At 41.3% G+C, this 16,075-nt stretch overlaps 1 protein-coding gene across 3 annotated transcripts in view; it reads right to left on the bottom strand.

Annotated features, from left to right (window-relative positions):
* CAB39 (calcium binding protein 39) overlaps positions 1-16,075 on the bottom strand; it is a 111,535-nt gene that overhangs the window by 26,198 nt on the left and 69,262 nt on the right. For all 3 annotated transcript variants that reach the window (XM_072640511.1, XM_072640513.1, XM_072640512.1), the window contains exon 3: positions 828-992. In XM_072640511.1, the coding sequence (XP_072496612.1) occupies positions 828-992 (165 nt within the window). The remainder of the gene's footprint in view (positions 1-827; positions 993-16,075) is intronic.

The raw sequence follows: 16,075 nt of genomic DNA, 5'->3' as shown, positions 1-16,075 counted from the left end.
CAGTCTGAAGGCTACAGCAAGAACTACAGGCCTGAATCAGCAGAGTGGGAGCCAGAGCAGAGGAGAGATGCAAAGATGCTGCTGAGGGGGTAGAACTGCCAGAAGCCGGCAGCTGATTGGCTGGGATGCAGGAAGGAATGTCACAAAGGTAGTGTCGGTAGTGAGTGGGAAACTGGGAGGAAGGGGGGGTGAGGCTTTGGTGGCCATGCAGAACTAGAATTCAAAGGAGAACCCTGTGTAGAGGTGATGAGCAGGCACTGGCACCCAAAAAAAGTGCCCTGGAGGATGGAGCCAAGCCTGGTATTCAGGCTCTGGGCAGACTAAGGGTTTTCTGAGTTGGTCCTCCTCCTATGAAACTTCCCTGTTCTCTCTCGCTAGGGACACCGTCTTCATGCCCACTTTCCAGAATCTACTTAAGTCTTATTCTTTCAGTTCAGCTCACTAAACTTGTCTCAGAGTATTTTCTCTCCTTTTCAAAAATGAGGGCCACCATCTTCCTGCAGGCAAGCTTGGGACCACATGATTTCTCGTAATTCCGTGCAATATGCTGCACACACATGTCGCTACTTAACAAATGAAATCTACACTATCTTAGAACACAGAACAATGAAGAAAAGCTCATGTTCCCCAGGGAATGACAGACAGAGAGCACTGGCCACAGGCTCCATTCAGTCCTGGCTCTTCCGCTAAAAAGTGCAGCATGAGCATATCTATTTTAGAAAAAATGCAGAGGAATTACAAACTCCCCACTTTACTCCTTTGGTACATCCCTGTGAAGATGTGATGAGAAAACTGGGCAAGGTCCATGGGAAGTGTTCTGTTCTTACCTCAAAATCAATAAGCTGTAAATCAGCTACAAGGGTGCTGAGGAGGCCGCTGTTGTACAGCTCCTGAGCAAGCTGGGCTACAGCCTCCGTCTGGGGCTCTTTCTCGTTGGTGCCATACAAGATTTCCTTCATAGCAACCAGGTTTTTGGAAACCTCTTCTGTAGCCTGATGAAGCAAGAGATACAAACAGTAAGCATTCCCAACACCAAAGCAAATTAACTTTCAATATATTTTTTTTAATCTATAAAAGAAAGTTTGGTAAAAACACCAAATTTTCTTACTAGTCTATGAATTTTACCATGGCTTAATCTGGGGAAAGAGGCTAAATTTCTTTAAACTCTAATCTGAATCAGACCAAAACTGATGGACAAGAAAAATACAATACTAGCAGTTTAAAGAACAGACCCCTGTCTCAAAAAGCATTCACTCACTGAATGACACAACAAATCTCTTTAAAGGACACCTCCTTGATATAGCAGGTTGGCCCATTCCTCCCTAATGGACTGGCTTTCAAACCTCAGAACATGGCAATCCCCTCCACTGATTTCGAATACAATATATTCAGCTTTAAATAGCTGAGACTTGAAGTGACAGCACTTTCTTCGAGCTTTTAGATACTGCAAATAAATATTTAGCTCCAAGTTCTTTAAGTTCTTTGAATAGACACATCTAGTTCTGACAACTAAATATTTCTCTGCTAAGTTTTCTTAAGTGCAAAAACAGACCTAATCTGGTCTACTCTCAGGTCTCTCCCCATTATTTCCACAAGATGGTTAGAAGCAAGGAAATGAGATATCTCTAAAATCAGTTTTGTTCTCTGCTAGTAATTTAGTAAAGAACTGGGTGGAAGAGAAATGGCAAACATTGTTAAAATGATGTTTGGGAGTGACTAGTGTCACTCCATGTGCAATTCCATAGTAGAATTGCATGAGGTGCCTCTGATCACAGGCTAGTCCTGCCAGAGGGGGTGCCTGAAACCAGCTCTCCCTGAGCTGCACCAGCTGCCTCTCCTTTCAATATGCCATACTACTTCTCTCCCCCACTACCACCACCTACTTAAAAGAAGTGGACGGGCAGAAATGTTATGAAATGGAATCATATTTCCATGATCTCCTACACGAAGCAGGACAAAACCATGACTAAGCTGTAACTCTTTGCCTAGAAGGAGAGGGGCAGTCATCAGTTCAATTTATAGCTTGTAAATGTAAAGGTCTTATGATAACCATTGTTTATTCTTATTCTTCCAAGCCCCTGGGTGAAGAGAGTGCTGGGCTTGGATCTGGAAGACTTGAGGTTGAATCCTGCCTCAGACACCTAGCTGAGTGCAAATCATTTAACTCTCTCAACCTCAGTTTCCCTATCTGTAAAATGGGGATAACAACACCTTCCTCACAGGGTTTTTGTGGGAATCAAATGAGATAACACGAGTGAAACACTTGGCAAGGCTCACCATGCTGTAGTAAATGCTGGCTACTGCTATTACTGTTGTAATTATTTCTGGAACAAAGTCAGTTTCTGCTCCTCATCTATATTCTCTATCACCATCTGATAAGGACTGACAAACTCTGGGTCTTAACATAGGCCACTATACTACATTCCACCTCCAAGGTACTGACCCCAGTCCCATTATTTTTGTCCTGCTCTCCCTGGGGCTGCCAAGGCTTGCAATTTCTCCCAGGGCTTTCTGGGTCATGGACTGCCTGCCTCCCTTGGCCTGGATCAGTAGCACCCTCACAAACACCTCAAACTTCCTCATTTCCTTCAGCTTTCTGGTCAGATCATCACTGTTCTGTTTGCTTGTTTCTGATGTGGATAAAGTAATAGAATTGTGCTGGTCTGGTCCAATACAGATTTTTCAAAAATAATATAACTTATTTTATTTTTTTCAATTAACAAGAAATTGTTTTTCTTCTTTCTTACCTTTCCATCCCTCCCTCCCAACTGAAAAAAAAAATCATTTTAATAGATATGGACAGACACTGGCCATGCCCCAAACCAGATGTCTCCTTCTACACTTCCATCAGGTGGCATTTCATCATCTGTCCTCTGGCATCACAGATATTCCCTGAGCTGATTAGAGTTCTTCAGTCTTTCAAAGTATTTGCCTTTATAATGCTGTTGTTACCATGTAAACTTGTTTCCTGGCTTTGCTCACTTCGCTCTGCATCAGTGCATGTAAGGTTTCCCCAGTTTCTCTGAAAATTGTCCCCCCACCATATTTTATGGCACATTTGGGTAACTTTTCAAACAGACCTCCAAACTGCTTTCCAAAGGGCTCCCAGAGGGCCTGTTTTCCCACAGCCTCTTGACATTTGTCATTTTTCTTTTTAGTCATCTTTGCAAGTCTGATAAGTGTGAGATAAAAATGGGAATGCAAAGGCTAATCCCTGCTCTCCTAGACTTCACAATCCAATGGAAATAACATTAAAGAAGCTGCATGCATCACCGTCTCCTTTTGTGCTGCACTCTAAGAACTGTGAGGGCCTATCCATTTGACAGGCAGCTCTGTGTTGTCTGCCTACATTAGCATGTGAGCTCCTTGAAAACAGGAGCTGTAGTACTTCTCCATCTGTGTTTCCAATGCTTAATAGGTACCTTTTCATGAACACACCTAATCTTTATATTCAAGGTCAATTAACGACCAACTAATCAACAATGGTTCCTGAAGTACCTACTAGGTTCGTAGTAGTGTGCTACACATTAGGGACAGAAAGGGAAAGTGAGAGCTTTCAGTTGAGCAGTGGGAAACACAAACACAAACACACACACACACACACACACACACACACACACACACACACACACAATTTTTCCAATCGTGTCCAACTCTCCATGACCCCATTTGGGGTTTTCTTGGCAAAGGTACTAAAGTAGTTTGCAATTTCCTTATCCAGTTCATTTTACGGATAAGGAAACTGCGACAAACAGGATTAAGTTACTTACCTAGGGTCACACAGCTAGGAAGCATCTGAGGCCATATTTGAACTCTGGAAGATGAGTCTCCCTGACTCCAGGCCTGGCACTCTATCCACTATGGTGCCACTTGGACCCCCTACACACAAATAGCTATGTATAAAATAGATACCAGGATCACTGGGTGGTAGGGGATGGTACCATAGCTGGGAGAGCAGCAAAGGACAAGAGCTGAAGACTCTACCCAGGGCAGGAAAGAAAGAAATGGACTGTTATCTGAGAGACAACACATATAAAGCAACTATTCTTAAACTGCTACATAGATTATGGATTAGGGAAGAAGGAGAGGCAGAGGCGATAAGCCAGGAGAGAAGGCCTGTTAGAGACAGGCCGGGAAGGGATAAGCAGAGAGCTTGTAGCTGCTTTGGGAAAATCAGTTTGGCAGTGGAGGGAAGGATGGATGAGAAGGCAGAGACTTGAGGCCAGACTAATGAGGAGGCTATGAACCACTAACTAGTTACAATAAGCATCTGTTAGGTCCTTCCACTAAAAGCCAGCTTTTCCTCTTCCAGTCCCTTATGCCATCTACTGGACCTCTTGCACACATTGGTCCTAGCAAAGTCAAGGCTATAACCCTGTACAGGCCTCACTTTCGGAATGGCTGTTAGGGCCTGGGTCTTTCACCCCTTTTCAGATCTCCAGCACCTAAGCACAGTCCTTTGTTGAATCTGAGCATTAAAACCCACCCTATCCCCATTTTAGTATAGCTCTAAAACACCAAGAGAACAAGGACCCACCTCTTAGCCTGGCCCTCTGCCTTCCACAGTCTGCTTCCAAATCTCCCTTTCCAAATTCACTAAGTGTTTCTTCTCTGATGTGCTGTTAAAATGTAGTGTTTGTTAGCTTGATGTAAGCTCCCTCCCCCATCTGTAGGGTCTCTTCCACCCCCAACTCCAACCACTTATACAGGTAAGACACCTAGGTCACCATGTCCCTTTCCCTTTGCTCTATTATCAAGTTTTCTTCACCCAACAAGGAAAATCTCTGGCTTCATGTGGCTGCATTGTCCTTTTCCAGGCCTATGGTATGGACTGCCAAACTATTTCCTTTTCTTCATTTTAATTCCCTTTCCCTGAGATACCTTCTCCAGGAAGTTCTGAAAAGTTATTTCATAGATAACCTTGAATTTGGAAGTCATCTGAACTAACAAGTTCTGTCTTTCTGCACCTGTTTTCTCTTCCAAAAAAATACTTTCCTCATTGATGGGCAAGGTCTTCCCATAAACCATGATTATAAACAAACCGTTACCTATAAAGTAATCCTACATGCTAAACACCAAACTGTATTTAGAGGACAGCACTTCCATAAAGTCATCATAACTCCAAGCTCTAGAAGGGAATTCCACAAGCCATCTGGCCCAGTGAATTCCTAACCAGGAATACCCTCTACAGCAGTGGAGTTAGCTCCACAATGCTGCAGAGCTAAATTAAAATGGAACTGGGGAATGGGTAACAAAGTAGATACAGACACACTGGAACACAAATAATGTTAACATGGGGTCTTCTAAGTCAGTAAGTGGGCAGCAGGATCCTTAGGTACGGTTGAGTGGCCCCACTGCTGCTCTGTGGCCCACCCCCAGTGCTTACCAACCTCTGCACTGAAGACCTCCAGTGAGTCCACTCACTTCAGGAGCAACCCACTGGACTTGTGGACAGCTGTTTTAGGATCATTTCCCTTCCAACTAAAATCTGCCTCTCAGAAGACTTTTGTTCTGAGTTAAAACAAAAAAGAACACAATAAGAGACACCAAACATCAATTCAGGGATCGGGACTTAGCCTGCGATTTCATTTTAGAGGGAGGAAAGGCAATGCAATGCAAGAAAGTGGTGTCAAACTCAAATGATCCCTGCAGGCCACACAGGGACGTAAAAAACACAAAGTCACATTCCCTATGTTACATTTTTATTTATTTTGTCAAACATTTTCCAATTCCATGTTGGTCATGAGTTTGATACCTCTGGCCTAGAACACTGAGACATCAAGCAACTTGTCCCCTACCTCAAAAGTGCCAATTCCAGGGTCACACAGCAGGAGATGGCAGAGGTGAGACTAGGAGCCGAGGGTTCCGAGCTGGCTGTCTCTTTCTCGGCCGTGCCAGCCATCTTTTATTAACCATTAATTCATTCTTACTATATGTCTGGAGCACTGTGTTAAGCGCAGGGGAGAAATACAAAAGCAGAAACTAATGAATTGATCTAAGCGGATGAAACTGAGTAAATCAAGTAAAGTGAGCACCTCCTCTGCTTGAGAAACTGTGCTAATGGCTGACAAGATGCAAAGACAGATGTGGTCCTTTGCCTCAAGAACTATTTTGTTCTATTTTATTCATCTAGAATAAAACTGAGAACTAAGAGCTGCTTTTGCAGTGTCCCATAAGTTTTAGTAGGCTGTCTCATTATTGTCGTTCCCTTGAATGACGTTATGAGTTGTTGCTGTGACTTGTGGTTTAACCCACTCATTCTGAGGATTAGACTATTTAGTTTCCAATTAAATTTCGGTCTGTCTTTCCATGGTCTTTTGTTAGATGTAATTTTTATTGCATTATGATTTGAGAAGGATGCACTGACTCTCTCTGCCTTTCTGCACTGGATGGTGAGGATTTTATGCCCTAGTACATGGTCAATTTTTGTATATGTGCTATATACCACTGAAAAAAATGTATATTCCTTTCTAAGCCTATTCAGTTTTCTCCAGAGGTCTATCATATCTACCTTATCCAGAGTTCTACTCACCTCCTTAACTTCATTCTTGTTTATTTTGAGGTTAGATTTATCAAGTTCAGAAAGCGAGAGGCTGAGCTATCCCACTAGTATAGTTTTGCTGTCTATTTCTTCCTATAACTCCCTTAACTTCTCTAAAAATTTGGATGCTATACCACTTGGAGCATATATGTTTAGTAATGATATTGCTTCATTATCTATGGTGCCTTTTGACAGGATATATTTTCCTTCCTCTTCTCTTTTGATTAGATCTATTTCTGCTTTTGCTTTGTCTGAGATTAGGATTGCTACCTCTGCTTTTTTTTTTTTTTTTTACATTAGATGACGTACAAAATATTCTGCTCCAACCTTTTACCTTTACCCTGTGTGCATCCCCATTTCAATGTGTTTCTTGTAAACAACATATTGTAGGATTATGTTTTTTAATCCATTCTGCTATCTACCTCCGTTTTATGGTAGAGTTCATCCCATTCACATTCACAGTTATGATTAATATCTGTCTTTCTCTCCTTCCTATTCCCCCCCATTCACGCTTTTTTTCTCCCTTCTCCTACTCAATAGTTTTACTTTTGACCACTGCCTCTTTCTATCTTTCCTCCCTTCTATCACTCTTTTCCCTTACTACTTCATCTCTCCCTTTTCACCTCCCCTTTTCTTTCCCCTTTCCCCTTCTACTGCCTGTAGGGCAAGTTAGAGTTCTATACTTAACTGAGTATGTTGTTCCCTCCTTGAACAAAATCAGATGATAGAGAATATTATGAAATGCAAAATGGATAATTATTAAACTGAAAAGTTTTTGCACAAACAAACCCAATGCAACCAAGATGAGGAGAGAAGCAAAAAACTGGGAAAGAATTTTTACAACTGGTATCTGGGATAAAGATCTTATTTCTAAAATATATATAGAACTGAGTCAAATTTACAAGAATACAAGTCATTCCCCAAGTGATAAATGGTCAAACGATATGAACAGGCAGTTTTCAAAGGAAGAAATTAAAACTATCTATAATCATATGAAAAAATGTTCTAAATCACTATTGATTAGATGCAAATCAAAACAACTCTGAGGTCACACATCACACCTATCAGATTGGCTAACATGACAAAACAGGAAGATGATAAATGTTGGAGAAAATGTGGGGGAGAGAGATGGAACACTAATTCATTGTTGGTGAAGCTGTAAGCTGATCCAGCCATTCTGGAGAGCAATTTGGAACTATGCCCAAAGGGCTACAAAAATGTACATGCCCTTTGACCCAGCAATATTGCTTCTAGGGCTGTATCCCCAAGAGATCATAAAAATGGGAAAAGGTCCCACATGTACAAAAATATTTATAGCAGCTCTTTGTGGTGGTCAAGAACTGGAAATCGAGTGGATGCTCATCCATTGGGGAATGGCTGAACAAGTTGTGTTATATGAATGTAATGGAATACTACTGTGCTACAAGAAATGACTAACAGGCAGACTTCAGAGAAACCTGTAAAGACTTATATGAACTGACACTGAGTGAAATGAGCAGAACCAGGAGAACATTATACACAGTAACAGCCACAGAGTGCGAGGACAGTTTAGGATAGACTTAGCCCTTCACACCAATGCAAAGACCTAAAACATTCCCAGTGGACTCTTGAGGCAAAATACCATCCACAACCAGAGAAAGAACTATGGAACTGGAATGCAAAATGAAGCCAAATATTTTCTCGTGTTATGTTATATTTTGGTTTGGTTTTTCTCATGGTTTCTATCATTTGTTTTAATTCTTCTATGCAACATGATTAATGTAAAAATGTGTTTAATAAGAATGCATGTGTAGAACCCATATAAGATTGCATGCCATTTTGGAGAGGGAGGGAGAGAAAATTTAAAGTAGTAGTAATTGTTAAAAAGTAGAAGTAATTGTTGAAAACTGTAAACAAATAAATTAAATTTTAAAAAAAGAACCAGTTCTTTCCCAAAAAGCAAGGAAGGTGTCCCTGAGACTCAACTGGCCAGTACCCTGCAGAATGGTCAATGTCCCATGGCTACTCTAGTCAACACATCCCATGTCCCTCTGCTGAGACTTTTTTTTAATTAACTAATTTTATTTATTTTCAATGTTCTACAATCACTACCATATAACTTAGATTATTATTTTTCCTTCCCTCCCCGAGACAGCATACAATTTTACATAGGTTCTACACATACATTCCTATTAAATACATTTTCACTATAGTCATGATGTGCTGAAGAATTAAAATGAGCGGGAGAAATCATCTAACAAACCAAAACACAATACACACACACACACACACACACACACACACACACACAAAATGATCTGCTACATTCTACAATTGAATTCCATAGTTCTTTCTCTGGATGTGGAAGGCAATCTGCCTTAGAAGATCATTGGGAATTTTCTTTTTAAGTCCTTGCATTGCTATGAAGATCCAAGTCTACCAGAAAAAACTCTCACACACTGTGGTTGTTGCTGTGCACAAAGTTCTCCTGGTTCTGCTCCTTTCACTCAGCATCAGATCATATAAGTCTTTCCAGGCTTCTCTGAAGTCTTCCTGTTCATCATTTCTTATAGCACAATAGTATTCCATTCCATTCATATACCATAATTTATCCAGCCATTCCCCAACTGATGGGCATCCCCTTGATTTCCAGTTTTTGGCCACTACAAAGAGAGCTACTATAAATATTTTTGTACATGTGGGACCCTTTCCCATTTTTATGATCTCTTGGGGATACAGTCCTAGAAGCACTATTGCTGGGTCAAAGGGTATGCACATTTTTGTAGTCCTTTGGGCATAGTTCCAAATTGCTCTCCAGAATGGCTGGATCAGCTCACTGCTCCACCAATAGTGTATTAGTGTTCCAACTCTCCCACATCCTCACCAACATTTATCCTCTTCCTGTTCTGTCATGTCTGCCAATCTGATATGTGTGATGTGGTACCTCAGAGTTGTTCTGATTTGCAACTCTCTAATCAAAAGTGATTTAGAGCATTTTTCATGACTATAGATATGTTTAATTTCTTCCTCTGAAAACTGCCTGTTCATATCCTTTGACCATTTATCAATTGGAGACAAGACAATGACTTGTATTTTTGTACATTTGACTCAGTTCTCTATTTATTCTAGAAATGAGGCCTTTATCACCGACATTAGCTGTGAGACTTGTTTTTCTAAAACAAGGGATACAAATTTAAGTGCTGCATCCTATGACTAAATAAGCCTCCTTCTGTTAACTGCTAAATGTTCCCTAAGAGCCTCTTCCCATTCTAACTACTAGACCATTAAGGGCCAGACTTGACAGAGACTAGACAGACAGGTGGCACAGGGCTCTGGGTCTGGAGTCAGGAAGACATGAATTCAAATCCAGTCTCAGACCCCTACTAGCTGCATGACCCTAAGCAAGTCACTTAATTCCTGTAAAATGAGGATAACAGCACCTATCTCAGAGTTGTTAGGAGAACAACTGAGATCATATCTATCCAGCACTTTGCACAGTGCCTGGCACACAGCAGGTCCTCTTCCCTTCCTTCCCTGTCCTTCTCCTCCCTCTAGCCCTTACAGTGAAGCCCAGAACAGCTACAGGGCTAGGAGACCTACCTACGCTATCAAGGAGTCTCTCCCCCTGGGCCCATATTTTTGGAGGACTTTGTCCATAACAGACAGACTACATGGAGCCTTTGACAGCCCATTAGGGGTATACAAGATCCCCAAAGCAGCTGCTCAATAAACCACTTTTTAGAAGTTACTCACCTTTTAATGGGTCTTAGATGTTATTCAACACATGACTTAGGGTCACACAGTCACCCTTCATTCATAGCTGCCTCTTATGAACTAGGTAAAACAAACAGGTTTTCTAACAAGATGAGTAGGACATGGAAACCTCCATCACTCAATGGAAACAGCACATTCAAAATCATACCTGGATCCTTCAAGTGTTGTACCTTTCTTGAAAAGGTTTTGACTCGGCCGGGGGCTGAACCTCCAGCCCCAGGCCCAATGACCTGCCTCCTCCACCAGTCCAACTGCTCTCTGACTATGAGGATTTGACTCTTGGGAAGCACTGCTTTTTCTGGCTCACCAACAGTTTCACTCACTAAAAAAGAAGCATGTGCCACTGGACTGTGGCAGCCACTGGTCTAATAAGGGGATACCCTGGAGGATGGAGAATCTGAAAAAGTCTTCCCAGTGGGGTGCTTCAAATGATGTGGCTAGTAAGCAAAGAGCCCTCAGGGACAGGTTAAATAAAATTTACATCTACCCTGAGTCCAAGTGGTCTGAGGCCAGGAGAGGACAGGACTGAATAATCAAAGGTCTTCTTCCCCTTTAGGGTCAGGCCCAATAGAGGAATTCTGTTCATGGCTCTCACTGAAAAACAGTTGTCAGTGGGCACATCAGCATCTATTAGAGATGCCTCATGTCCCCATCCTGTACTAAACAGTCAGGATGAAATTTCTGTAAGAACAGAAGTTGAGAAGTGTGTCCATTGCCCATTTGGACAAGGGGTTCATGGTGCGATGTTGTGCTGGCTGTGAGATCCTAGGATCCCCCTAAGGATGAGGTAACTACTTAAAAATTTTTTAATGTCTTTTTCAATCAATATGCACTTACTACCCCTCCCTCCACTCAACTGCATACAATACGGCTGTGTGCCTACGTGTATGTAAACCTTTGTGACAAATATGCATAGGCAAGCAATCAAATTCCTGCACTGGCAGGAATCTGTCTCCTTGTGCATCTTTTAAGTACATCACCTACTAATGGATCATGGTGCCTCTTTGGTCATCTAAAATCATGGCTTGTCACCACATTCCCCAATAAATGGGCATTCTCTTTGTGTTCAGTTTTTGCTAATACAAAAAGAAATATATTTTATACATGTCTTTTTCATTCTTCTTTGACATCTTTGGGATGCAGAATTACTGCTAAGTAACAGACCTCGGTCAGAGTATATACATAGTTCAGTGACTTTTGCAGCACAGTTCCAAACTGGTTTCCAAAATGGATGGATCAAACCACAGTTCTGTCAAGCATGCACTAGTGGAAGCAGTAACTTCTGTCAATGAGAACACCCATTTTGATACAGGAGATTTGCCCCTGCTAGTCAACATCTCTGTCACCATGCCCTCAGACTACCTCCCAGAAGCTACCTCTGCAATGAATCAATGCCACCCTAGGACGGGAAAGGGCCCTATCCAACAGTTTCTTAGACCCAGATTCTAGGAAGGCTTATCAGATAAGGATGGACTGCTTTTGGACGTAGTTCTAATTGACTCTCTTTGGTCCTTCTTTATTGCATCTCTAAGCTTCAAGGTTCTTATCCCCCTCAGAAAGCTCAATACACCACGGAAAACAGTTCAGAGCATCCTCAACTAGAAGGTCTCCTTTCCTCTGAGAGGGTTCAGGCAGCTCATTCCAAGAAATGGCTTGGGGAACCAAAAGATGCCTTAATTTTTTTTTTCTAAAACAAGGGTAGATAGAACTGCTTATGCATTAATTATGATGAATGCACATTTACTCAGAATTCCCTAAATGACTTGGTAGTAGTCTTGAGTCCTTGGTTGAAGGTAAGAGAACAGCCTTTTCCCAGTCCTCAAGAATAAATGGAGCAGCCTCTCAGAAAAGGCCTCCAACAAGGCAGATATAGAGTATTAAGTACTCATTGGTTTTCCCAGGGAGAGGGATGTCCTAGTAGGTGGGCTGAAAAATACAAAAGGGATGATGGTACACAGGGAGCCTTGGTACCAGGACAGCTGCACACAAAGTAGTATAACCTCATTGCTACTTTACTCTAGGTTACTGAAACATGATGAAGAAACTGGTTCTAAAGTGCCACTATCTGGTCTATGGCCCTAACATTCCCATTCATGCTCTTCCTCACAGTCAACACTTTGCAACTGGGAGATACACCATGAACCGAAGTTTTGTCAGGTTCCATCAAGTGGACTAGATGGCTGAGATCCAGACTCAGCTTTAAAGGCTGAGGATGGAAGAAGACAGAAACCTAGGATTTCTGGTCTTCATTCTCCAGATTCAATCTAGGAAGGGGCTATTCAACTGACTTCCTTTGGGTTTTTTTTCTCATTTTGTTAAGGTTATCTTTCTGGCTTAGCTTTTTCTCCTCCTCCAGTGCTGCTCACATCTCCCAGATTAGGTTAGTCTCATAACCATCCTAACACCTTTTAAGTGGTAGAAGGTTTTCTAGCCCAGTGATGTCAAACTCAAATAGAAATGAAGGCCACTAAACTATAGATAAGGATCCCTGTGGGCCACATAATGACTTCGAAAACCATATGTGAACATTATCCATGTTCTAGTGCATTTTTATTGTCAAATATTTCCCAATTATATTTTCATATTTTCTTTTCTAGAAGACCTCTATGATCTTGTCACCAAGGAGTGGGGCATGGCAGAAGTAACAGCCACCAAGGTATCCCACAAAGCAGATTAGTCTAGCTGTTTAGCTAAAACATAAGGAAGCCATCCCAGAGATGTGATGGGCACAAAAGAGGAAAGCCCACACAAAGCCAGTCCTTCTGATGTGCAATATAACTCCTGATCTCATGAGTCACTCTGGAGACAAGGTGAGACCATATCTAACCAAGTCAATTACTGTAGTCTCACTGAATATCCTTCCCAAGTTATGGCTAAGTCATTTTGTGAAATGTTAAATATTCTATGAATATCTTACTTCTTAACAATCTACCAGAGTAAACTGTGCAAGGCCTGGAAGTTACCACCACAGTTCAGGCATAAGAAAAAGGAAGTTTACTAAAAGAACCAAAAGATAAAGGGGGATGTGCCATTGCAAAGGAAAAAGATTTTGTGACTGGATACTGATGGTGAAGGAGAATAAAAAAGGTGAATTCAACATTCAAATGCGGGTAACAAGCATCACAAAGCTGATGAGATCCTCAGAGATCCCCTGGTACAATTACCTCATTTTAAAGAGGAAAAACCTGAAGCCCAAAGTGGTTAAGTGGCTTCCTAAAGTGTGTCACAAGTACTAAGTAGCAGAGACCTGATAGGGCTCATGTCAGAGGACTGAGAGAGCTAACCTTAGAGTTCAACTAGTTCAGCTCCTTTATTTTACAGGAAAGGGAAACAAAGACCCAGAGACTAGTGTTTTATGGTCATGTAGGCAGTAAGCAACAGAGAAAGGCTTCTAAGTCAGGCCTTCTGGCTTCTAGCCAGTGCTCTTTCCACCATGCTACACAGCCTGAGTACAACTAGAAACAGAAACATGAAAGTCAGGAGAGGGGGGCAGACATTTCAGGGAGGAAAGGGTGATGAATCTTTTCAGTAAAATGAATTTGAGGAGATAAAGAATCATTGTGTCAGCACCACAAACTTAACAGAGAAATGTCTTTAAGCTCAGGATGTAGAGGGAGAACAGGAAGTAAACAAATCTATATGTGGTGGGAAAGCCACACCCACCTAGAATTTACACTCAGTAGAACTGACAGTAACCAAGGAACTCCAAAGTCCAGGTGACAGTGGTGACTGAACTTAGCAAAGACCACAGTGGAAAGGGTGTGTGCCTAGGATACTTCTCTAAGGTCAAATGAACCAAAGAATCCTGTTTCAGTGGGTTACAGATCCCTCCTCACCAACTGGTCAGTCCATTTAGGATTGGCACAAGGAAAATATGTCCTACCTCTGTGTTCACAAGAGGGCAGAGCCTCCTAAGAAGGGCTCTGGTCAATGGGTGTTGATTCTTACATGATGGTAAAGATTTGGTGCTTGATCTGGCTGGACTGGAGGCTTGGGCTGTGCGACTCATGAGCACAGTCATCTTTGTTTCATGTCCTGGGCCACAGTTGGACTAGGTGACCTTTAAAGTCCCTCTCAGACTAAATCTATGATTCCAGAAAAGGAAACAAGGAACTAGACTGAACTGGTCAGATTTCTAAATTAAAGTTGCTAATGAGAACTCGTCCCCACATTAGGTTCATTAGCACTGGACTGGGCATCAAGACACAAGTTCCACTCTCAGGTTTTATATTAATTGGGGGGAGGGGAAGAAAGAGATGGAGGGAGGGAGGGGAAGAGAGAAAGAGAATGAGAATACGAACACACATTCTAGGCTTCTTTCTGAAACTCTAAAATGAAGGGACTGGAGCACACCTAATAGTCCCTCTTCCAGATTTAAAATTTCCTGACAATCCTTACATGCTACAACTGCACACTTTCTTCGGCTGGCTAATGTATGTCTTCATTTCCAGCAGAACTGCTTTGACCACAATCAGTAATTTTGTCACTGATTCTGCTTTTCACGTCTGTTTCATCTAAAAGGCAAGATTCTCCATTACCCAAGTACCTAAGGATAATGTAATGGGTCCCTAGAGAGGCCACTCCCTCCACTCATGGGGGCTGAAATTCTGCCATGTCTTTCTCCAAAATGCTTCACTGTGCTGTAGAGACAACGCGGGGTTTTGGAGGTTATGCTAACAGAGTGCTCACAGATTCCACAGCACCAAGCTGAAAAGGCTTTTAAAGTAGAATGCTGGCAAAAGGTTTTATCTGCTAAGTAAGACTGATTCATTACCAAAATATTGGTTACTGGGTGAGTGAGACTAGACTACAGGGAGAGATAAATGGGGATACCAAACAAAGGATAGAATTTATTAAATGAAAAATATGTGCTTCAAGAAACAATAGATATTCCATACTATTAAGAAAGAAGAAAATTCTCTTTATATCACCTCTAGAAGGCTTGAGTTTTCTTCTATTTCATACTCAAGTATTTTAGTCCTCTGAGCCAAAAGAGCAGAGCTCCTATTAATAAACTTGTAGGTGCCTAAGATTATTCTAAACAAGTTTAGTATCATGAGTCATCGATGAATGTTCTGAAAGCCTCCTTCCTTTCTCCTCCCCACCCAAATCATCTTCTTTGTCAATGTACTACTTTTCTGGTACAGTGAGTGAATAAGCAAAAAGAACTTGGGAAGAGGACCCAAAAGCAGAAGAGTGTTGGTACTACAGTCTTAAATTTAACATATCCTTTATAAAAAGGACTCAGTGAGACTCCTTCTTTCACACAGAATTCCTGTTTTCTGTTTTTTTGTATATAGAAACATTCATATTTATAAATGCTTATTAAGTACATAATAAAAAATAAAAATTGTAAATGCAGTAAAAAAAAGAGTAAGTGAATAGATACTGGAGAGGAAATACATAAAGAATAGGCACAGAAAGTCACTGTCCTAGAATTTAATAGTCAATACTCAGATGTTATGCAGCAAACTGTAAAAACCTACTGGCACATTACCTACTACACCAGGGATCTTCATTTATTTAAAATGATAGTTAAGAAACACTGGAGCCATTACTTTACAAGAATAAGGAAGAAGGGGGAGAATGGTTCCGGCTGGGCTTCTGACGTGTTTTGGAAGCGACTTTGGTTCCTATTCATACAACTATTCGTAATAGAAAATACCAAATGTGAAGTATTCTTAAACATGTTATTTTGAAGGGAAACATACACATGAGAAAATACTCATGCAATCAATAAAGTAAAAGAGTTTTTTCCACATTGACCTTAATTAAAAGTAA

This window comes from Notamacropus eugenii, chromosome 2, assembly GCF_028372415.1.
Source record: "Notamacropus eugenii isolate mMacEug1 chromosome 2, mMacEug1.pri_v2, whole genome shotgun sequence".
Taxonomy (NCBI): domain Eukaryota; kingdom Metazoa; phylum Chordata; class Mammalia; order Diprotodontia; family Macropodidae; genus Notamacropus; species Notamacropus eugenii.
This window is presented reverse-complemented; position numbering and strand designations above follow the sequence as displayed.